The 25,703-nt window shown below is 58.6% G+C and overlaps 1 protein-coding gene and 1 long non-coding RNA gene across 2 annotated transcripts in view; one reads left to right on the top strand and one right to left on the bottom strand.

Annotated features, from left to right (window-relative positions):
• The window catches only part of LOC146762214 (cleavage and polyadenylation specificity factor subunit 1-like), a 37,108-nt gene extending 19,494 nt beyond the window's left edge, over window positions 1–17,614 (top strand). Inside the window, exons 7-8 of the mRNA XM_085539209.1 lie at window positions 5,801–5,939; window positions 17,506–17,614. Coding sequence (XP_085395335.1) covers window positions 5,801–5,939; window positions 17,506–17,553 — 187 coding nt within the window. The 3' untranslated portion in view covers window positions 17,554–17,614. The remainder of the gene's footprint in view (window positions 1–5,800; window positions 5,940–17,505) is intronic.
• On the bottom strand, window positions 17,602–23,955 carry LOC146762213 (uncharacterized). Its single transcript, XR_014943283.1, has 2 exons — window positions 23,840–23,955; window positions 17,602–23,727 (listed from the first exon to the last, which is right to left on the bottom strand). It is a non-coding gene; the product is annotated as an uncharacterized LOC146762213 (long non-coding RNA).
• Window positions 23,956–25,703: the final 1,748 nt, after the last annotated feature.

Genomic DNA, 25,703 nt, shown 5'->3' with positions numbered 1-25,703 from the left:
TCCCCCCCATATCCCCCCATATCCCCCCCATATCCCCCCATATCCCCCCATATCCCCCCCAATGTCCCCCCATATCCCCCTATATCCCCCTATATCCCCCCTATATCCCCCCATATCCCCCCTATATCCCCCCATATCCCCCCATATCCTCCTATATCCCCCCTATATCCCCCCCATATCCCCCCATATCCCCCTATATCCCCCTTTTTCCCCCCTTATCCCCCCCATATCCCCCCATATCCCCCCATATCCCCCCCATATCCCCCCCATATCCCCCCATATCCCCCCTCTGACACCCCCATATCCCCCTATATCCCCCCCATATCCCCCCATATCCCCCCCATATCCCCCCCATATCCCCCCATATCCCCCCATATCCCCCCCATATCCCCCCCATATCCCCCCAATGTCCCCCCATGTCCCCCTATATCCCCCCATATCCCCCCCATATCCCCCCCAAATCCCCCCTCTGACGCCCCCATATCCTTCCATATCCCCCCTTATCCCCCCATATCCCCCCATATCCCCCCAAATCCCCCCCATATCCCCCCCATATCCCCCCATATCCCCCCATATCCCCCCTCTGACACCCCCATATCCTTCCATATCCCCCCATATCCCCCCATATCCCCCCATATCCCCCCATTGCCCCCCATATTCCCCCCATATCCCCCCATATCCCCCCATATCCCCCCCATATCCCCCCATATCCCCCCATATCACCCCATATCCCCCTTTTTCCCCCCTTATCCCCCCTATATCCCCCCATATCCCCCCCATATCCCCCCCTATATCCCCCCATATCCCCCCCATCTCCCCCCATATCCCCCCATATCACCCCATATCCCCCCCTATATCCCCCCATATCCCCCCCATCTCCCCCCATACCCCCCCATATGCCCCCATATCCCCCCCATATCCCCCCCATATCCCCCCATATCCCCCCATACCCCCCCATATCCCCCCATATCCCCCCCATATCCCCCCTCTGACACCCCCATATCCCCCCATATCCCCCCATATCCCCCCCATATCCCCCCATATCCCCCCCTATATCCCCCCATATCCCCCCCATCTCCCCCCATATCCCCCCATATCACCCCATATCCCCCCCTATATCCCCCCATATCCCCCCCATCTCCCCCCATATCCCCCCATATCACCCCATATCCCCCCCTATATCCCCCCATATCCCCCCCATATCCCCCCATACCCCCCCATATGCCCCCATATCCCCCCCATATCCCCCCCATATCCCCCCATATCCCCCCATACCCCCCCATATCCCCCCATATCCCCCCCATATCCCCCCTCTGACACCCCCATATCCCCCCATATCCCCCCATATCCCCCCCATATCCCCCCATATCCCCCCATATCCCCCCATATCCCCTTCATATCCCCCCATATCCCCCCATATCCCCCCCATATCCCCCCATATCCCCCCATATCCCCCCCATATCCCCTTCATATCCCCCCATATCCCCCCATATCCCCCCATATCCCCCCCATATCCCCCCTCTGACACCCCCATATCCCCCCTATATCCCCCCATATCCCCCCCATATCCCCCCCATATCCCCCCATATCCCCCCATATCCCCCCATATCACCCCATATCTCCCCCTATATCCCCCCATATCCCCCCTATATCCCCCATATCCCCCCATATCCTCCTATATCCCCCCTATATCCCCCCCATATCCCCCCATATCCCCCTATATCCCCCTTTTTCCCCCCTTATCCCCCCATACCCCCCCATATGCCCCCATATCCCCCCCATATCCCCCCCATATCCCCCCATATCCCCCCATACCCCCCCATATCCCCCCATATCCCCCCCATATCCCCCCATATCCCCCCATATCCCCCCATATCCCCTTCATATCCCCCCATATCCCCCCATATCCCCCCCATATCCCCCCATATCCCCCCATATCCCCCCCATATCCCCTTCATATCCCCCCATATCCCCCCATATCCCCCCCATATCCCCCCTCTGACACCCCCATATCCCCCCATATCCCCCCATATCCCCCCCATATCCCCCCATATCCCCCCCATATCCCCCCCTATATCCCCCCATATCCCCCCCATCTCCCCCCATATCCCCCCATATCACCCCATATCCCCCCCTATATCCCCCCATATCCCCCCCATCTCCCCCCATATCCCCCCATATCACCCCATATCCCCCCCTATATCCCCCCATATCCCCCCCATATCCCCCCATACCCCCCCATATGCCCCCATATCCCCCCCATATCCCCCCCATATCCCGCCATATCCCCCCATACCCCCCCATATCCCCCCATATCCCCCCCATATCCCCCCTCTGACACCCCCATATCCCCCCATATCCCCCCATATCCCCCCCATATCCCCCCATATCCCCCCATACCCCCCCATATACCCCCCATATCCCCCGATATCCCCCCATATCCCCCTTTTCCCCCCATATCCCCCCATATCCCCCCATATCCCCCCCATATCCCCCCCATATCCCCCCATATCCCCCCCATATCCCCCCATATCCCCCCATATCCCCCCCAATGTCCCCCCATATCCCCCTATATCCCCCTATATCCCCCCTATATCCCCCCATATCCCCCCTATATCCCCCCATATCCCCCCATATCCTCCTATATCCCCCCTATATCCCCCCCATATCCCCCCATATCCCCCTATATCCCCCTTTTTCCCCCCTTATCCCCCCCATATCCCCCCATATCCCCCCATATCCCCCCCATATCCCCCCCATATCCCCCCATATCCCCCCTCTGACACCCCCATATCCCCCTATATCCCCCCCATATCCCCCCATATCCCCCCCATATCCCCCCCATATCCCCCCATATCCCCCCATATCCCCCCATATCCCCCCCATATCCCCCCAATGTCCCCCCATGTCCCCCTATATCCCCCCATATCCCCCCCATATCCCCCCCAAATCCCCCCTCTGACGCCCCCATATCCTTCCATATCCCCCTTATCCCCCATATCCCACCATATCCCCCCAAATCCCCCCCATATCCCCCCCATATCCCCCCATATCCCCCCATATCCCCCCTCTGACACCCCCATATCCTTCCATATCCCCCCATATCCCCCCATATCCCCCCATATCCCCCCATTGCCCCCCATATTCCCCCCATATCCCCCCATATCCCCCCATATCCCCCCCATATCCCCCCATATCCCCCCATATCACCCCATATCCCCCTTTTTCCCCCCTTATCCCCCCTATATCCCCCCATATCCCCCCCATATCCCCCCCTATATCCCCCCATATCCCCCCCATCTCCCCCCATATCCCCCCATATCACCCCATATCCCCCCCTATATCCCCCCATATCCCCCCCATCTCCCCCCATACCCCCCCATATGCCCCCATATCCCCCCCATATCCCCCCCATATCCCCCCATATCCCCCCATACCCCCCCATATCCCCCCATATCCCCCCCATATCCCCCCTCTGACACCCCCATATCCCCCCATATCCCCCCATATCCCCCCCATATCCCCCCATATCCCCCCCTATATCCCCCCATATCCCCCCCATCTCCCCCCATATCCCCCCATATCACCCCATATCCCCCCCTATATCCCCCCATATCCCCCCCATCTCCCCCCATATCCCCCCATATCACCCCATATCCCCCCCTATATCCCCCCATATCCCCCCCATATCCCCCCATACCCCCCCATATGCCCCCATATCCCCCCCATATCCCCCCCATATCCCCCCATATCCCCCCATACCCCCCCATATCCCCCCATATCCCCCCCATATCCCCCCTCTGACACCCCCATATCCCCCCATATCCCCCCATATCCCCCCATATCCCCCCATATCCCCCCATATCCCCCCATATCCCCTTCATATCCCCCCATATCCCCCCATATCCCCCCCATATCCCCCCATATCCCCCCATATCCCCCCCATATCCCCTTCATATCCCCCCATATCCCCCCATATCCCCCCATATCCCCCCCATATCCCCCCTCTGACACCCCCATATCCCCCCTATATCCCCCCATATCCCCCCATATCCCCCCCATATCCCCCCATATCCCCCCATATCCCCCCATATCACCCCATATCTCCCCCTATATCCCCCCATATCCCCCCTATATCCCCCCATATCCCCCCATATCCTCCTATATCCCCCCTATATCCCCCCCATATCCCCCCATATCCCCCTATATCCCCCTTTTTCCCCCCTTATCCCCCCATACCCCCCCATATGCCCCCATATCCCCCCCATATCCCCCCCATATCCCCCCATATCCCCCCATACCCCCCCATATCCCCCCATATCCCCCCCATATCCCCCCATATCCCCCCATATCCCCCCATATCCCCTTCATATCCCCCCATATCCCCCCATATCCCCCCCATATCCCCCCATATCCCCCCATATCCCCCCCATATCCCCTTCATATCCCCCCATATCCCCCCATATCCCCCCCATATCCCCCCTCTGACACCCCCATATCCCCCCATATCCCCCCATATCCCCCCCATATCCCCCCATATCCCCCCCATATCCCCCCTATATCCCCCCATATCCCCCCCATCTCCCCCCATATCCCCCCATATCACCCCATATCCCCCCCTATATCCCCCCATATCCCCCCCATCTCCCCCCATATCCCCCCATATCACCCCATATCCCCCCCTATATCCCCCCATATCCCCCCCATATCCCCCCATACCCCCCCATATGCCCCCATATCCCCCCCATATCCCCCCCATATCCCGCCATATCCCCCCATACCCCCCCATATCCCCCCATATCCCCCCCATATCCCCCCTCTGACACCCCCATATCCCCCCATATCCCCCCATATCCCCCCATATCCCCCCATATCCCCCCATATCCCCCCATATCCCCTTCATATCCCCCCATATCCCCCCATATCCCCCCCATATCCCCCCATATCCCCCCATATCCCCCCCATATCCCCTTCATATCCCCCCATATCCCCCCATATCCCCCCATATCCCCCCCATATCCCCCCTCTGACACCCCCATATCCCCCCTATATCCCCCCATATCCCCCCCATATCCCCCCCATATCCCCCCATATCCCCCCATATCCCCCCATATCACCCCATATCTCCCCCTATATCCCCCCATATCCCCCCTATATCCCCCCATATCCCCCCATATCCTCCTATATCCCCCCTATATCCCCCCCATATCCCCCCATATCCCCCTATATCCCCCTTTTTCCCCCCTTATCCCCCCTATATCCCCCCATATCCCCCCCATATCCCCCTCTGACACCCCCATATCCCCCTATATCCCCCCCATATCCCCCCATATCCCCCCATATCCCCCCCATATCCCCCCATATCACCCCATATCCCCCTATATCCCCCCATATCCCCCCATATCCCCCCATATCCCCCCCATATTCCCCCCATATGCCCCCCATATCCCCCCCATATCCCCCTATATCCCCCCATATCCCCCCATATCCCCCCATATCCCCCCTCTGACACCCCCATATCCCCCTATATCCCCCCCATATCCCCCCATATCCCCCCATATCCCCCCATATCCCCCCATATCTCCCCATATCCCCCCATATCCCCCCATATCCCCCCCATATCCCCCCATATCCCCCCCATATCCCCCCATATCCCCCCATATCCCCCATATCCCCCCCATATCCCCCCATATCCCCCCATATCCCCCCATATCCCCCCATATCCCCCCATATCCCCCCATATCCCCCCATATCCTCCTATATCCCCCCATATCCCCCCATATCCCCCCATTGCCCCCAGGCTCCTTCAGGCTGAGCGCCGGCTCCTGCAGAACGCTGTTCGCAACGTGCTGGATGGGGAACTGCTGCAGAGATTCCTCTACCTCAGCACCATGGAGAGGGCAGAGCTGGCCAAGAAGATCGGCACCACCCCCGACATCGTGAGGATATGGGGGGAGATATGGGGTCTATGGGGTGATATGGGGTAATATGGGGTTATGGGGTGATATGGGGGATATGGGGTGACATGGGGTTATGGGGTGATATGGGGTTATGGGGTGATATGGGGTGAATAGGGTTATGGGGTGATATGGGGGATATGGGGTGACATGGGGTTATGGGGTGACATGGGGTCTATGGGGTGATATGGGATCTATGGGGTTATGGGGTGATATGAGGTCAGTGGGGTATATGGGGTAATAGGGGGTTATGGGGTTATGGGGTGATATGGGGTTATGGGGTGATATGGGGTTATGGGGTGGATGGGGTTATATGGGGTTATATGGGGTTATGGGGTGATATGGGGTTATGGGGTGATATGGGGTGAATAGGGTTATAGGGTGATATGGGGTCTATGGGGTGATATGGGGTTATGGGGTGATAGGGGGTGATATGGGGTTCTGGGGTGATATGGGGGATATGGGGTGTATGGGGTTATGGGGTGATATGGGGTCTATGGGGTGATATGGGATCTATGGGGTTATGGGGTGATATGAGGTCAGTGGGGTATATGGGGTAATAGGGGGTTATGGCGTGGATGGGGTTATGGGGTGATATGGGGTTATGGGGTGAATAGGGTTATGGGGTGATATGGGGTGAATAGGGTTATGGGGTGATATGGGGGATATGGGGTGATATGGGGTGTATGGGGTGATGGGGGGGGTCTATGGGGTTATGGGGTGTATGGGGTGATAGGGGTTATGGGGCTATATGGGGTCTATGGGGTGATAGGGGGTTATGGGTTGTATGGGGTTATGGGGCTATATGGGGTCTATGGGGTTATGGGGTGTATGGGGTGATAGGGGTTATGGGGCTATATGGGGTCTATGGGGTGATAGGGGGTTATGGGTTGTATGGGGTTATGGGGCTATATGGGGTCTATGGGGTTATGGGGTGTATGGGGTGATAGGGGGTCATGGGGTGACATGGGGTCTATGGGGTGATATGGGATCTATGGGGTTATGGGGTGATATGAGGTCAGTGGGGTATATGGGGTAATAGGGGGTTATGGCGTGGATGGGGTTATGGGGTGATATGGGGTTATGGGGTGAATAGGGTTATGGGGTGATATGGGGTGAATAGGGTTATGGGGTGATATGGGGTTATGGGGTGATATGGGGTGAATAGGGTTATGGGGTGATATGGGGTGAATAGGGTTATGGGGTGATATGGGGGATATGGGGTGATATTGGGTGTATGGGGTGATGAGGGGGGTCTATGGGGTTATGGGGTGTATGGGGTGATAGGGGTTATGGGGCTATATGGGGTCTATGGGGTGATAGGGGGTTATGGGTTGTATGGGGTTATGGGGCTATATGGGGTCTATGGGGTTATGGGGTGTATGGGGTGATAGGGGTTATGGGGCTATATGGGGTCTATGGGGTGATAGGGGGTTATGGGTTGTATGGGGTTATGGGGCTATATGGGGTCTATGGGGTTATGGGGTGTATGGGGTGATAGGGGTTATGGGGCTATATGGTGTCATGGGGTGTATAGGGTCTATGGGGTGGTAGGGGGTTATGGGGTGATATGGGGTGAATAGGGTTATGGGGTTATGGGGTGATATGGGGCTATGGGGTGATATGGGGTTATGGGGTGATATGGGGTTATGGGGTGATATGGGGTCATAGAGTGATAGGGGGTGTGTGGGGTTATAGGGGGTTATAGGGTATATGGGGTGATAATGGGGAGTATGGGGTGATAGGGGGTTATGGGTTGTATGGGGTTATGGGGCTATATGGGGTCTGTGGGGTGTATGGGGTGATAGGGGGCTATGGGGTGATATGGGGTGAATAGGGTTATGGGGTGATATGGGGAGATATGCGGTGGTATGGGGTTATGGGGTGATATGGGGTTATGGGGTGATATGGGGCTATGGGGTGATATGGGGGATATGGGGTGATATGGGGTGAATAGGGTTATGGGGTTATGGGGTGATATGGGGCTATGGGGTGATATGGGGTGTATGGGGTGATATGGGGTCATGGGGTGTATAGGGTCTATGGGGTGGTAGGGGGTTATGGGGTGATATGGGGTGAATAGGGTTATGGGGTTATGGGGTGATATGGGGTTATGGGGTGATATGGGGTCATAGAGTGATAGGGGGTGTGTGGGGTTATAGGGGGTTATAGGGTATATGGGGTGATAATGGGGAGTATGGGGTGATAGGGGGTTATGGGGTGTATGGGGTGATAGGTGGTCTATGGGGTTATGGGGTGTATGGGGTGATAAGGGGTATATGGGGTGATATGGGGTTATGGGGTGTATGGGGTGATATGGGGTTATGGGGTCATGGGTTGTATGGGGTTTATGGGGTGATAGGGGGCTATGGGTTGATATGGGGTGAATAGGGTTATGGGGTGATATGGCGGATATGGGGTGATATGGGGTTATGGGGTGTATGGGGGGTTATGGGGTGTAGATATGGGGTCATGAGGTGATATGAGGTTATGGGGGATATGGGGTGATATGGGGGTTTATGGGATTTGGGGGCAGTTATGGGGTGGTCATGCAGTGCTTATGGGGCACTTCTAGGGCTGGCTGTGTTTTGCCCCATAGATCCATTCCCCCCACCCCACACTCAGCCCCATAGATCCACCCCACACTCAGACCCCATAGATCCACCCCCCACCCCACACTCAGCCCCATAGATCCACCCCACACTCAGCCCCATAGATCCACCCCACACTCACACCCCATAGATCCACCCCACACTCAGCCCCATAGATCCACCCCACACTGCCCCATAGATCCACCCCACACTCACACCCCATAGATCCACCCCCCACTCCACACTCAGACCCCATAGATCCACCCCCCACCCCACACTCTGCCCCATAGATCCACCCCACACTCACACCCCATAGATCCACCCCACACTCACACCCCATAGATCCACCCCACACTCAGCCCCATAGATCCACCCCACACTCTGCCCCATAGATCCACCCCACACTCACACCCCATAGATCCACCCCACACTCAGCCCCATAGATCCACCCCACACTCAGCCCCATAGATCCACCCCACACTCAGCCCCATAGATCCTCCCCCCTGCCCCATAGACCCACCCCTCAGCCCCATAGATCCACCCCACACTCTGCCCCATAGATCCACCCCACACTCAGACCCCATAGATCCACCCCACACTCAGCCCCATAGATCCACCCCACACTCACACCCCATAGATCCACCCCACACTCACACCCCATAGATCCACCCCACACTCAGCCCCATAGATCCACCCCACACTCAGATCCCATAGATCCACCCCACACTCAGCCCCATAGATCCACCCCACACTCACACCCCATAGATCCACCCCACACTCAGCCCCATAGATCCACCCCACACTCACACCCCATAGATCCACCCCACACTCACACCCCATAGATCCACCCCACACTCTGCCCCATAGATCCACCCCACACTCAGCCCCATAGATCCACCCCACACTCAGCCCCATAGATCCACCCCACACTCACACCCCATAGATCCACCCCCCACCCCACACTCAGCCCCATAGATCCACCCCACACTCTGCCCCATAGATCCACCCCACACTCACACCCCATAGATCCACCCCACACTCAGCCCCATAGATCCACCCCACACTCACACCCCATAGATCCACCCCACACTCTGCCCCATAGATCCACCCCACACTCAGCCCCATAGATCCACCCCACACTCAGCCCCATAGATCCACCCCACACTCACACCCCATAGATCCACCCCACACTCCACACTCAGCCCCATAGATCCACCCCACACTCAGCCCCATAGATCCACCCCACACTCTGCCCCATAGATCCACCCCACACTCACACCCCATAGATCCACCCCACACTCAGCCCCATAGATCCACCCCACACTCAGCCCCATAGATCCACCCCACACTCACACCCCATAGATCCACCCCACACTCAGCCCCATAGATCCACCCCACACTCAGCCCCATAGATCCACCCCACACTCACACCCCATAGATCCACCCCACACTCACACCCCATAGATCCACCCCACACTCAGCCCCATAGATCCACCCCACACTCACACCCCATAGATCCACCCCCCACTCCACACTCAGACCCCATAGATCCACCCCCCACCCCACACTCTGCCCCATAGATCCACCCCACACTCACACCCCATAGATCCACCCCACACTCACACCCCATAGATCCACCCCACACTCAGCCCCATAGATCCACCCCACACTCTGCCCCATAGATCCACCCCACACTCACACCCCATAGATCCACCCCACACTCAGCCCCATAGATCCACCCCACACTCAGCCCCATAGATCCACCCCACACTCAGCCCCATAGATCCTCCCCCCTGCCCCATAGACCCACCCCTCAGCCCCATAGATCCACCCCACACTCTGCCCCATAGATCCACCCCACACTCAGACCCCATAGATCCACCCCACACTCAGCCCCATAGATCCACCCCACACTCACACCCCATAGATCCACCCCACACTCACACCCCATAGATCCACCCCACACTCAGCCCCATAGATCCACCCCACACTCAGATCCCATAGATCCACCCCACACTCAGCCCCATAGATCCACCCCACACTCAGCCCCATAGATCCACCCCACACTCAGCCCCATAGATCCTCCCCCCTGCCCCATAGACCCACCCCTCAGCCCCATAGATCCACCCCACACTCTGCCCCATAGATCCACCCCACACTCAGACCCCATAGATCCACCCCACACTCAGCCCCATAGATCCACCCCACACTCACACCCCATAGATCCACCCCACACTCACACCCCATAGATCCACCCCACACTCAGCCCCATAGATCCACCCCACACTCAGATCCCATAGATCCACCCCACACTCAGCCCCATAGATCCACCCCACACTCACACCCCATAGATCCACCCCACACTCAGCCCCATAGATCCACCCCACACTCACACCCCATAGATCCACCCCACACTCACACCCCATAGATCCACCCCACACTCTGCCCCATAGATCCACCCCACACTCAGCCCCATAGATCCACCCCACACTCAGCCCCATAGATCCACCCCACACTCACACCCCATAGATCCACCCCCCACCCCACACTCAGCCCCATAGATCCACCCCACACTCTGCCCCATAGATCCACCCCACACTCACACCCCATAGATCCACCCCACACTCAGCCCCATAGATCCACCCCACACTCACACCCCATAGATCCACCCCACACTCTGCCCCATAGATCCACCCCACACTCAGCCCCATAGATCCACCCCACACTCAGCCCCATAGATCCACCCCACACTCACACCCCATAGATCCACCCCACACTCCACACTCAGCCCCATAGATCCACCCCACACTCAGCCCCATAGATCCACCCCACACTCTGCCCCATAGATCCACCCCACACTCACACCCCATAGATCCACCCCACACTCAGCCCCATAGATCCACCCCACACTCAGCCCCATAGATCCACCCCACACTCACACCCCATAGATCCACCCCACACTCAGCCCCATAGATCCACCCCACACTCAGCCCCATAGATCCACCCCACACTCACACCCCATAGATCCACCCCACACTCACACCCCATAGATCCACCCCACACTCAGCCCCATAGATCCACCCCACACTCACACCCCATAGATCCACCCCCCACTCCACACTCAGACCCCATAGATCCACCCCCCACCCCACACTCTGCCCCATAGATCCACCCCACACTCACACCCCATAGATCCACCCCACACTCACACCCCATAGATCCACCCCACACTCAGCCCCATAGATCCACCCCACACTCTGCCCCATAGATCCACCCCACACTCACACCCCATAGATCCACCCCACACTCAGCCCCATAGATCCACCCCACACTCAGCCCCATAGATCCACCCCACACTCAGCCCCATAGATCCTCCCCCCTGCCCCATAGACCCACCCCTCAGCCCCATAGATCCACCCCACACTCTGCCCCATAGATCCACCCCACACTCAGACCCCATAGATCCACCCCACACTCAGCCCCATAGATCCACCCCACACTCACACCCCATAGATCCACCCACACTCACACCCCATAGATCCACCCCACACTCAGCCCCATAGATCCACCCCACACTCAGATCCCATAGATCCACCCCACACTCAGCCCCATAGATCCACCCCACACTCAGCCCCATAGATCCACCCCACACTCAGCCCCATAGATCCTCCCCCCTGCCCCATAGACCCACCCCTCAGCCCCATAGATCCACCCCACACTCAGCCCCATAGATCCACCCCACACTCACACCCCATAGATCCACCCCCCACCCCACACTCAGCCCCATAGATCCACCCCACACTCACACCCCATAGATCCACCCCACACTCAGCCCCATAGATCCACCCCACACTCACACCCCATAGATCCACCCCACACTCAGCCCCATAGATCCACCCCACACTCAGCCCCATAGATCCACCCCACACTCACACCCCATAGATCCACCCCACACTCCACACTCAGCCCCATAGATCCACCCCACACTCAGACCCCATAGATCCACCCCACACTCAGCCCCATAGATCCACCCCACACTCTGCCCCATAGATCCACCCCACACTCACACCCCATAGATCCACCCCACACTCTGCCCCATAGATCCACCCCACACTCACACCCCATAGATCCACCCCACACTCACACCCCATAGATCCACCCCACACTCAGCCCCATAGATCCACCCCACACTCTGCCCCATAGATCCACCCCACACTCACACCCCATAGATCCACCCCACACTCTGCCCCATAGATCCACCCCACACTCAGCCCCATAGATCCACCCCACACTCAGCCCCATAGATCCTCCCCCCTGCCCCATAGACCCACCCCTCAGCCCCATAGATCCACCCCACACTCTGCCCCATAGATCCACCCCACACTCAGACCCCATAGATCCACCCCACACTCAGCCCCATAGATCCACCCCACACTCACACCCCATAGATCCACCCCACACTCACACCCCATAGATCCACCCCACACTCACACCCCATAGATCCACCCCACACTCTGCCCCATAGATCCACCCCACACTCAGCCCCATAGATCCACCCCACACTCACACCCCATAGATCCACCCCACACTCAGCCCCATAGATCCACCCCACACTCACACCCCATAGATCCACCCCACACTCACACCCCATAGATCCACCCCACACTCTGCCCCATAGATCCACCCCACACTCAGCCCCATAGATCCACCCCACACTCAGCCCCATAGATCCACCCCACACTCAGCCCCATAGATCCACCCCACACTCAGTCCCATAGATCCACCCCACACTCAGCCCCATAGATCCACCCCACACTCACACCCCATAGATCCACCCCACACTCACACCCCATAGATCCACCCCACACTCACACCCCATAGATCCACCCCACACTCTGCCCCATAGATCCACCCCACACTCTGCCCCATAGATCCACCCCACACTCAGCCCCATAGATCCACCCCACACTCTGCCCCATAGATCCTCCCCCTGCCCCATAGACCCACCCCTCAGCCCCATAGATCCACCCCACACTCAGCCCCATAGATCCACCCCACACTCAGATCCCATAGATCCACCCCACACTCACACCCCATAGATCCACCCCACACTCAGCCCCATAGATCCACCCCACACTCAGCCCCATAGATCCACCCCACACTCAGCCCCATAGATCCACCCCACACTCACACCCCATAGATCCACCCCACACTCAGTCCCATAGATCCACCCCACACTCAGCCCCATAGATCCACCCCACACTCTGCCCCATAGATCCTCCCCCCAACCCACCCTCAGCCCCATAGATCCACCCCCCCATCCCATACTCGGCCCCATAGATCCACCCCCCTGACCCCATAACTCAGCCCCATAGATCTGCCCCATAGATCCACCCCCCCACCCCACACTCTGCCCCATAGATCCTCCCCCCTGCCCCATAGACCCACCCCTCAGCCCCATAGATCCACCCCACACTCAGCCCCATAGATCCACCCCACACTCTGCCCCATAGATCCACCCCACACTCAGCCCCATAGATCCACCCCCCACCCCACACTCACACCCCATAGATCCACCCCACACTCAGCCCCATAGATCCACCCCACACTCACACCCCATAGATCCACCCCACACTCAGACCCCATAGATCCACCCCACACTCACACCCCATAGATCCACCCCACACTCACACCCCATAGATCCACCCCCCACCCCACACTCAGACCCCATAGATCCACCCACACTCAGCCCCATAGATCCACCCCACACTCTGCCCCATAGATCCACCCCACACTCAGACCCCATAGATCCACCCCACACTCACACCCCATAGATCCACCCCACACTCAGCCCCATAGATCCACCCCACACTCAGCCCCATAGATCCACCCCACACTCAGCCCCATAGATCCACCCCACACTCAGCCCCATAGATCCACCCCACACTCACACCCCATAGATCCACCCCACACTCAGCCCCATAGATCCACCCCACACTCTGCCCCATAGATCCACCCCACACTCAGCCCCATAGATCCACCCCACACTCAGCCCCATAGATCCACCCCACACTCACACCCCATAGATCCACCCCACACTCAGCCCCATAGATCCACCCCACACTCTGCCCCATAGATCCACCCCACACTCACACCCCATAGATCCACCCCACACTCAGCCCCATAGATCCACCCCACACTCAGCCCCATAGATCCACCCCACACTCAGCCCCATAGATCCTCCCCCTGCCCCATAGACCCACCCCTCAGCCCCATAGATCCACCCCACACTCTGCCCCATAGATCCACCCCACACTCAGACCCCATAGATCCACCCCACACTCAGCCCCATAGATCCACCCCACACTCACACCCCATAGATCCACCCCACACTCACACCCCATAGATCCACCCCACACTCAGCCCCATAGATCCACCCCACACTCAGATCCCATAGATCCACCCCACACTCAGCCCCATAGATCCACCCCACACTCACACCCCATAGATCCACCCCACACTCAGCCCCATAGATCCACCCCACACTCACACCCCATAGATCCACCCCACACTCACACCCCATAGATCCACCCCACACTCTGCCCCATAGATCCACCCCACACTCAGCCCCATAGATCCACCCCACACTCAGCCCCATAGATCCACCCCACACTCACACCCCATAGATCCACCCCCCACCCCACACTCAGCCCCATAGATCCACCCCACACTCTGCCCCATAGATCCACCCCACACTCACACCCCATAGATCCACCCCACACTCAGCCCCATAGATCCACCCCACACTCACACCCCATAGATCCACCCCACACTCTGCCCCATAGATCCACCCCACACTCAGCCCCATAGATCCACCCCACACTCAGCCCCATAGATCCACCCCACACTCACACCCCATAGATCCACCCCACACTCCACACTCAGCCCCATAGATCCACCCCACACTCAGCCCCATAGATCCACCCCACACTCTGCCCCATAGATCCACCCCACACTCACACCCCATAGATCCACCCCACACTCAGCCCCATAGATCCACCCCACACTCAGCCCCATAGATCCACCCCACACTCACACCCCATAGATCCACCCCACACTCAGCCCCATAGATCCACCCCACACTCAGCCCCATAGATCCACCCCACACTCACACCCCATAGATCCACCCCACACTCAGCCCCATAGATCCACCCCACACTCACACCCCATAGATCCACCCCACACTCACACCCCATAGATCCACCCCACACTCACACCCCATAGATCCACCCCACACTCAGCCCCATAGATCCACCCCACACTCTGCCCCATAGATCCACCCCACACTCACACCCCATAGATCCACCCCCCACCCCACACTCTGCCCCATAGATCCACCCCACACTCTGCCCCATAGATCCACCCCCCCATCCCATACTCGGCCCCATAGATCCACCCCCCTGACCCCATACTCAGCCCCATAGATCTGCCCCATAGATCCACCCCCCCACCCCACACTCTGCCCCATAGATCCTCCCCCCTGCCCCATAGACCCACCCCTCAGCCCCATAGATCCACCCCACACTCAGCCCCCATAGATCCACCCCACACTCAGCCCCATAGATCCACCCCACACTCAGCCCCATAGATCCACCCCACACTCAGCCCCATAGATCCACCCCACACTCACACCCCATAGATCCACCCCACACTCAGCCCCATAGATCCACCCCACACTCACACCCCATAGATCCACCCCACACTCACACCCCATAGACCCACCCCACACTCAGCCCCATAGATCCACCCCACACTCACACCCCATAGATCCACCCCCCACCCCACACTCAGACCCCATAGATCCACCCCCCACCCCACACTCAGCCCCATAGATCCACCCCACACTCAGACCCCATAGATCCACCCCACACTCACACCCCATAGATCCACCCCCCCACCCCACACTCAGCCCCATAGATCCACCCCACACTCAGCCCCATAGATCCACCCCACACTCAGACCCCATAGATCCACCCCCCCAGCCCCACACTCAGTCCCATAGATCCACCCACACTCAGCCCCATAGATCCACCCCACACTCCGCCCCATAGATCCACCCCACACTCACACCCCATAGATCCACCCCACACTCTGCCCCATAGATCCACCCCACACTCAGCCCCATAGATCCTCCCCCCCTGCCCCATAGACGCACCCCTCAGCCCCATAGATCCACCCCACACTCTGCCCCATAGATCCACCCCACACTCACACCCCATAGATCCACCCCACACTCAGCCCCATAGATCCACCCCACACTCCGCCCCATAGATCCACCCCACACTCAGCCCCATAGATCCACCCCACACTCAGCCCCATAGATCCACCCCACACTCACACCCCATAGATCCACCCCACACTCAGCCCCATAGATCCTCCCCCCTGCTCCATAGACGCACCCCTCAGCCCCATAGATCCACCCCACACTCCGCCCCATAGATCCACCCCACACTCAGCCCCCATAGATCCACCCCACACTCACACCCCATAGATCCACCCCACACTCACACCCCATAGATCCACCCCACACTCAGCCCCATAGATCCACCCCACACTCACACCCCATAGATCCACCCCACACTCAGCCCCATAGATCCACCCCACACTCAGCCCCATAGATCCTCCCCCCAACCCACCCTCAGCCCCATAGATCCACCCCCCCATCCCATACTCGGCCCCATAGATCCACCCCCCTGACCCCATACTCAGCCCCATAGATCTGCCCCACACTCAGACCCCATAGATCCACCCCACACTCACACCCCATAGATCCACCCCACACTCTGCCCCATAGATCCTCCCCCCTGCCCCATAGACCCACCCCTCAGCCCCATAGATCCACCCCACACTCAGCCCCATAGACCCAGCCCTCACTGTGCCCCCTTTGTGCCCCACAGATCCTGGAGGACCTGCTGGAGATCGATCGTGTCACGGCTCATTTCTGACCCCCCCCCCCCCCCAAATGATTGTGGAGAATAAAGAAAACCCCCAAATTCACCCCAAAAATGGCTCCAAATGTTTCACAGTGTTCAAAGGGGTCGCGGGGCACCACGGGATGCTGTAGGGTGCCATGGGGTGCTATGGGGCATTATGGGGTGCTATGGGGTGCTATGGGGCGCTATGGGGCTCCCTGGGGCACTATGGGGTGCCCTGAGATACTATGAGGCACTATGGGGTGCTGTGGGACACTATGGGGTGCTATGGGGCTCCCTGGGGTGCTATGGGGCTCTCTGGGGTGCTAGGGGTCTCCCTGGGGTGCTATGGGGCTCTCTGGGCTCCTATGTGGCACTATGGGGGGCTATGAGGCACTGTGGGGCCCCATGGGGTGCTATGGGGCACTATGGGATGCTATGGGGCACTATGGGATGCTGTGGGGCACTATGGTGTGCTATGGGGCTCCCTGGGGTGCTATGGGGCACTATGGGGTGCTATGGGGCACCATGGGGTGCTATGGGGCACTATGGGGTGCTATGGGGCACCATAGGGTGCTATGGGGTGCTACGGGGTTCCCTGAGGCACCTTGGGGTTCTATGGGGCACTATGGGGTGCCCTGAGATACTATGGGGCACTATGGTGTGCTGTGGGGCACTATGGGGTGCTATGGGGTGCCATGGGGTGCTATGGGGCGCCATGGGGTGCTATGGGGTGCCATGGGGTGCTATGGGGCGCCATGGGGTGCTATAGGGTGCCATGGGGTGCTATGGGGCACAGTGGGGCACCCAGGGGGGCTATGAGGTGCTATGGGGCACTATGGGGTGCCCTGAGGTGCTATGGGGCACTATGGGGCACCATGGGGTGCTATGGGGCACAGTGGGGCACCCAGGGGGGCTATGAGGTGCTATGGGGCACTATGGGGTTCCCTGAAGCACCCTGGGGTGCTATGGGGCACTATAGGGTGCTATGGGACTCCCTGGGGTGCTATGGGGTGCCCTGGGATGCTATGGGGCACCCAGGGGGGCTATGAGGCACTAAGGGGTGCTATGTGGTGCTATAGGGTGCCATGGGGGGCTAGGGGGTACCCTGGGATGCTATGGGGCACTATGGGGTGCTATGGGGCGCCCAGGGGGACTATGAGGCACTATGGGGTGCTATGGGGTTCCCTGAGGCACCTTGGGGTTCTATGGGGCACTATGGGACTCCCTGAGGTGCTATGGGGCACTATGGGGTTCCCTGGGATGCTATGGGGCACAGTGAGGTGCTATGGGGCACTATGGGACACCCAGGGGGGCTATGAGGCACTATGGGCCGCTATGGGGCACTATGGGGCGCTATGGGGTGCTATGAGGCACCCAGGGGGGCTATGGGGTGCTCAGGGGTGCTATGAGGCTCTCTGGGGTCCTATGGGGTGCTATGGGGCACTATGGGGTGCTATGGGGCACTATGGGGCACTATGGGGCGCTATGGGGTGCTATGAGGCACTATGGGGTGCTATGGGGTGCTCAGGGGGGCTATGAGGCTCTCTGGGGTCCTATGGGGTGCTATGGGGCACTATGGGGAGCTATGAGGCACTATGGTGTGCTATGGGGCGCCCTGGGGGGCTATGAGGCACTATGGGGTTCCCTGAGGCTCCCTGGGGTTCTATGGGGCACTATGGGGTGCCATGGGGTTCTATGGGGTGCCCTGGGGGGCTATGAGGCACTATGGGGTGCTATGGGGTGCCCTGGGGTGCTATAGGGCACTATGGGGTGCTATGGGGTGCCCTGGGGTGCTATAGGGCACTATGGGGTGCTATGGGGCGCCCTGGGGTGCTATAGGGCACTATGGGATGCTATGGGGCACTGTGGGGTGCTGTGGGGCACTATGGGGTGTCATGGGGCTCCCTGGGGTTCTATGGGGCACTATGGGGTGCTATGGGGTGCCCTGAGATGCTATGGGGCACTATGGGGTGCCCAGGGGGGCTGTGAGGCACTATGGGGTGCTATAGGGTTCTATGGGGTGCCACGGGTCGCTATGGGGCACTATGGGGCACCCAGGGGGGCTATGAGGCACTATGGGATGCTATGAAGCACTATGGGGTGCTATGAAGCACTATGGGGTGCCATGGGGTGCTGTGGGGCACTATGGGGCACTATGGGGCGCCATGGGGTGGTATGGGGTGTTATGGGGCACCCAGGGGGGCTATGGGGCTATGCATTGAGATAAGCCTGGATGTGCTCGCTATGGGGCGCTATGGGGTGCTATGGGGCACTATGGAATGCTATGAAGCACTACGGGGTGCTATGGGGTGATATGGGCCACTATGGGGTGCTATGGGACTCTGTGGGGCACAGTGGGATGCTATGGGGCACCCTGGGGTTCTATAGGATTCTGTGGGGCACAGTGAGGTGCTATGGGGCACTATGGGGTGCCATGGGGCTCCCTGGGGTTCTATGGGGTGCTGGTGAGGTGCTTATGGGGCACTATGGGGTGCTATGGGGCACAGTGTGGTGCTATGGGGCACCCTGGGGGTGATGTGGGGCACTGAGGGACTCCCTGAGGTGTTATGGGGCACCCTATAGGATGCCGTGGGGCACTATGGAATGCTATGGGGTGCTATGGGGTGCTATGGGATGCTATGGGGTGCTATGAGGCACTATGGGATGCTATGGGGCGCTATGGGGCACAATTGGATGTTATGGGGCACTATTGGATGTTATGGGGCACAGTGGGGCGCTATGGGGCACTATTGGATGCTATGGGGTGCTATGGGGAGCTAAGGGATGCTATGGGGCACTATGGGGTGCCATGAGGCTCCCTGGGGTGCTATGGGGCGCCATGGGGTGCTATGGGGCACTATGGGGTGCTATGGGGCACAGTGAGGCGCTCGCTATGGGGCGCTGTGGAGCACCATGGGTTGCTGTGGGGCACAGTGGGGCGCTATGGGGCATAGTCGGGCACTATGGGGTGCTATGGGGTGCTATAGGGCACTATTGGATGCTATGGCGTGCTATGGGGCTCTAAGGGATGCTATGGGGCACAGTGAGGCTCTCGCTATGGGGCGCTATGGGGCACAGTGGGGCGCTATGGGGCACAGTGGGGCGCTATGGGGCGCTCGCTATGGGGTCAGGCACTCAGGTGTGTGTCCATCTCATCGCTGTTGGGCGCTATGGGGCGCTATGGGGCAGTGGTTATGGGGCAGTGGCTATGGGGCACTATAGGGGGCTATGGGGCAGTGGCTATAGGGTTCTATAGGGCGCTATGGGTTGCTATGGGGCTATGCATTAAGATAGGCCCAGATCCGCTTGCTATGGGGCTATGGGGCTCTAAGGGGCTCTAAGGGGCACTATAGGGCTCTATAGGGCTCTATGGGGCGCTATAGGGTGCTATGGGTCGCTATGTGTCTATGCACTGAGATAGGCCCGTATCCTCTCGCTATGGGGCAGTGGCTATGAGGCACTATAGGGCTCTATGGGTCACTATGGGGCAGGGCTATGCACTGAGATAGGCCCGTATGGTGTCGCTATGGGGCACTATAGGGCTCTATAGGGTTCTATAGGGCACTATAGGTCTCTATGGGTCCCTATAGGGCGCTATGCACTGAGATAGGCCCGTATGGTGTCGCTATGGGGCACTATAGGGCTCTATAGGGTTCTATAGGGCACTATAGGTCTCTATGGGTCCCTATAGGGCGCTATGCACTGAGATAGGCCCGTATCGTGTCGCTGTGGGGCTCTATAGGGTTCAATAGGGTTCTATAGGGTTCTATAGGGCTCTATAGGGCGCTATGCACTGAGATAGGCCCGTATCGTGTCGCTGTGGGGCAGGGCTATGGGGCACTATAGGGCTCTATAGGGCTCTATGGGTCGCTATGGGGCAGGGCTATGCACTGAGATAGGCCCGTATCGTGTCGCTATGGGGCAGGGTTATAGGGCGCTATAGGGCTTTATAGGGCTCTATGGGTCGCTATGGGGCAGGGCTATAGGGCGCTATGGGGCAGGGCTATGCACTGAGATAGGCCCATATGGTGTCGCTGTGGGGGCACTATAGGGCTCTATAGGGCTCTATGGGGCAGGGCTATGGGTCTATGCATTCAGATAGGCCCGTATGGTGTCGCTATGGGGCAGGGCTATAGGGTTCTATAGGGCTCTATAGGGCGCTATAGGGCTCTATGGGTCTATGCATTCAGATAGGCCTGTATGGTGTCGCTATGGGGCAGGGCTATAGGGTTCTATAGGGTTCTATAGGGCTCTATAGGGTCCCTATAGGGCGCTATGCATTCAGATAGGCCCGTATGGTGTCGCTATGGGGCACTATAGGGTTCTATAGGGTTCTATAGGGCGCTATAGGGCTCTATGGGTCTATGCATTCAGATAGGCCCGTATGGTGTCGCTGTGGGGCTCTATAGGGCTCTATAGGGCTCTATAGGGTCCCTATAGGGCGCTTTGCATTCAGATAGGCCCGTATGGTGTCACTATGGGGCTCTATAGGGTTCTATAGGGCGCTATAGGGTCCCTATAGGGCGCTATGCATTCAGATAGGCCCATATGGTGTCGCTATGGGGCAGGGCTACAGGGTGCTATAGGGCTCTATAGGGCTCTATGGGTCCCTATAGGGTGCTATGCATTCAGATAGGCCCGTATGGTGTCGCTGTGGGGCTCTATAGGGCTCTATAGGGCTCTATAGGGTCCCTATAGGGCGCTATGCATTCAGATAGGCCCGTATGGTGTCGCTGTGGGGCTCTATAGGGTTCTATGGGTCCCTATAGGGCGCTATGCATTCAGATAGGCCCGTATGGTGTCGCTGTGGGGCTCTATAGGGCTCTATGGGTCCCTATAGGGCGCTATGCATTCAGATAGGCCCATATGGTGTCGCTGTGGGGCTCTATAGGGTTCTATAGGGCGCTATAGGGTCCCTATAGGGCGCTATGCATTCCGATAGGCCCATATGGTGTCGCTATGGGGCAGGGCTATAGGGCGCTATAGGGCTCTATGGGTCTATGCATTCAGATAGGCCCGTATGGTGTCGCTATGGGGCACTATAGGGTTCTATAGGGTTCTATAGGGCGCTATAGGGCTCTATGGATCTATGCATTCAGATAGGCCCGTATGGTGTCGCTGTGGGGGCTCTATAGGGTTCTATAGGGCTCTATAGGGTCCCTATAGGGCGCTATGCATTCAGATAGGCCCGTATGGTGTCGCTGTGGGGCACTATAGGGTTCTATAGGGCTCTATAGGGCTCTATAGGGTCCCTATAGGGCGCTATGCATTCAGATAGGCCCGTATGGTGTCGCTATGGGGCACTATAGGGTTCTATAGGGCTCTATGGGGCAGGACTATGGGTCTATGCATTCAGATAGGCCCGTATGGTGTCGCTATGGGGCACTATAGGGCACTATAGGGTTCTATAGGTCTCTATGGGTCCCTATAGGGTTCTATAGGGCTCTATAGGGCTCCGTGGGGCAGGGCTATGGGTCTATGCATTCAGATAGGCCCATATGGTGTCGCTATGGGGCAGGGCTATGGGTCGCTATGGGTCGCTATAGGGCGCTATGCACTGAGATAGGCCCGTATGGTGTCGCTATGGGGCTCTATAGGGCTCTATGGGGCTCTATAGGGCTCTATGGGTCCCTATAGGGCTCTATGCACTGAGATAGGCCCGTATGGTGTCGCTATGGGGCAGAGCTATAGGTCGCTATAGGGTTCTATAGGGTTCTATAGGGCTCTATGGGTCTATGCATTCAGATAGGCCCGTATCCTGTCGCTGTGGGGCACTATAGGGTTCTATAGGGTTCTATAGGGCTCTATAGGGCTCTATGGGTCGCTATGGGTCGCTATGGGGCAGGGCTATGCATTCAGATAGGCCCGTATGGTGTCGCTATGGGGCTCTATAGGGCTCTATGGGTCGCTATGGGTCGCTATGGGGCAGGGCTATGCATTCAGATAGGCCCGTATGGTGTCGCTATGGGGCTCTATAGGGCTCTATGGGTCGCTATGGGTCGCTATGGGGCAGGGCTATGCATTCAGATAGGCCCGTATGGTGTCGCTATGGGGCTCTATAGGGCTCTATGGGTCGCTATGGGTCGCTATGGGCAGGGCTATGCATTCAGATAGGCCCGTATGGTGTCGCTATGGGGCAGGCGCCCCCACGTGGCCAATATCCGCATTGCAGCCGCCAGCAGCTTCGATCTCAGCGCCTCCAACCTAAAGGGGGGGGGGGGGGGGGGTGTTATATGGGGCCATATAGGGCACACTTATGGGGCAGCCGCCCCACACATCCCGCCCCATAGATCGAAGCCCCCCCCCCATATTATACCTGAGGGTCAGCTCGAATTTGAGGCTCTCCCAGGCGGCTCTGAGACCCCCCAAAATGGGGAGACCCGATACACGGAGACGGGCCCAGCTGCGAACTGCGCTATAATGGGGGGGGGGGTATAAGGATATAAGGGGGGGGGTCTTATATGGGGGGGGGCGTATAAGGTGGGGGGGGCCATATAAGGTGGGGGGGTTATATATGGGGGGGGGGGCATATAAGGTGGGGGGGCCATATAAGGTGGGGGGGGTTATATATGGGGGGGGCATATAAGGTGGGGGGGGGCATATAAGGTGGGGGGGGTTATATATGGGGGGGGCATATAAGGTGGGGGGGGTTGTATATGGGGGGGGGGGGCATATAAGGTGGGGGGGCCATATAAGGTGGGGGGGGGTTATATATGGGGGGGGGGCATATAAGGTGGGGGGGGCCATATAAGGTGGGGGGGGTTGTATATGGGGGGGGGCATATAAGGTGGGGGGGGGGCATATAAGGTGGGGGGGCCATATAAGGTGGGGGGGGTTATATATGGGGGGGGGCATATAAGGTGGGGGAGGCCATATAAGGTGGGGGAGGCCATATAAGGTGGGGGGGGGTTATATATGGGGGGGGGCATATAAGGTGGGGGAGGCCATATAAGGTGGGGGGGGTTGTATATGGGGGGGGGCATATAAGGTGGGGGGGGGCATATAAGGTGGGGGGGGCCATATAAGGTGGGCGGGGTTGTATATGGGGGGGGTCATATAAGGGGGGGGGGCCATATAAGGTGGGGGGGGTCGTATATGGGGGGGAAGGGGGTCATATAAGGTGGGGGTCATATATGGGGGCGGCCATATAAGGGGGGGGTCATATAAGGGGGGGGTCATATAAGGTGGGGGGGGGTCATATATGGCGGGGGGGATATAATTGGGGGGGATATATAAGTGGGGGGGGTCATATAAGTGTATGGGGGGGGCATATATGGGGGGGGCCATGTAAGGTGGGGGGGTCATATATGGTGGGGGGGGGTTATATATGGGGGGGACATATAGGATGGGGGGGTCATATAGGATGGGGGGACATATAGGATGGGGGGGCATATAGGATGGGGGGGCATATAAGGTGGGGGGGACATATAGGATGGGGGGTCATATAGGATGGGGGGGACATATAGGATGGGGGGTCATATAGGATGGGGGGGACATATAGGATGGGGGGGCATATAAGATGGGGGGGTCATATAGGATGGGGAGGACATATAGGATGGGGGGCATATAGGATGGGGGGGCATATAGGATGGGGGGGCATATAGGATGGGGGGGACATATAGGATGGGGGGCATATAAGGTGGGGGGACATATAGGATGGGGGGGTATATAAGGTGGGGGGGTCATATAGGATGGGGGGGGTCGTATATGGGGAGGGAGGGGGGTCATATAAGGGGGGGGTCATATATGGGGGGGGTCATATAAGGGAGGGGGGGAGGGGGGGAAATATAAGGTGGGGGGGTCATATAAAGTGGGGGGGGTCATATATGGGGGGGGACATATAGGAAGGGGGGGTCATATAGGATGGGGGGGTCATATAAGTTGGGGGGGCCATATAAGTGGGGGGGGACATATAAGGTGGGGGGGTCGTATATGGGGGGGAGGGTCATATAAAGGGGGGGGGGGGGGGGCCATATAAGGTGGGGGGGTCATATAAGGTTGGGGGGGCCATATAAGGTGGGGGGCCCATATAAGTGGGGGGGGGTCATATAAGGTGGGGGGGTCATATAAGTGTATGGGGGGGCATTTTAAATGGGGGGGGCCATATAAGATGGGGAGGGGGGGGCCATATAAGGTGGGGGGGGTCATATAAGGTGGGGGGGAGGGGGGTCAAATATGGG

Source organism: Coturnix japonica, chromosome 2, assembly GCF_054131305.1.
Source record: "Coturnix japonica strain WE chromosome 2, WE-NBRP24, whole genome shotgun sequence".
Taxonomy (NCBI): domain Eukaryota; kingdom Metazoa; phylum Chordata; class Aves; order Galliformes; family Phasianidae; genus Coturnix; species Coturnix japonica.
The sequence above is the reverse complement of the archived record's forward strand: the minus strand, read 5'-3'. Positions and strand labels throughout refer to the sequence as shown.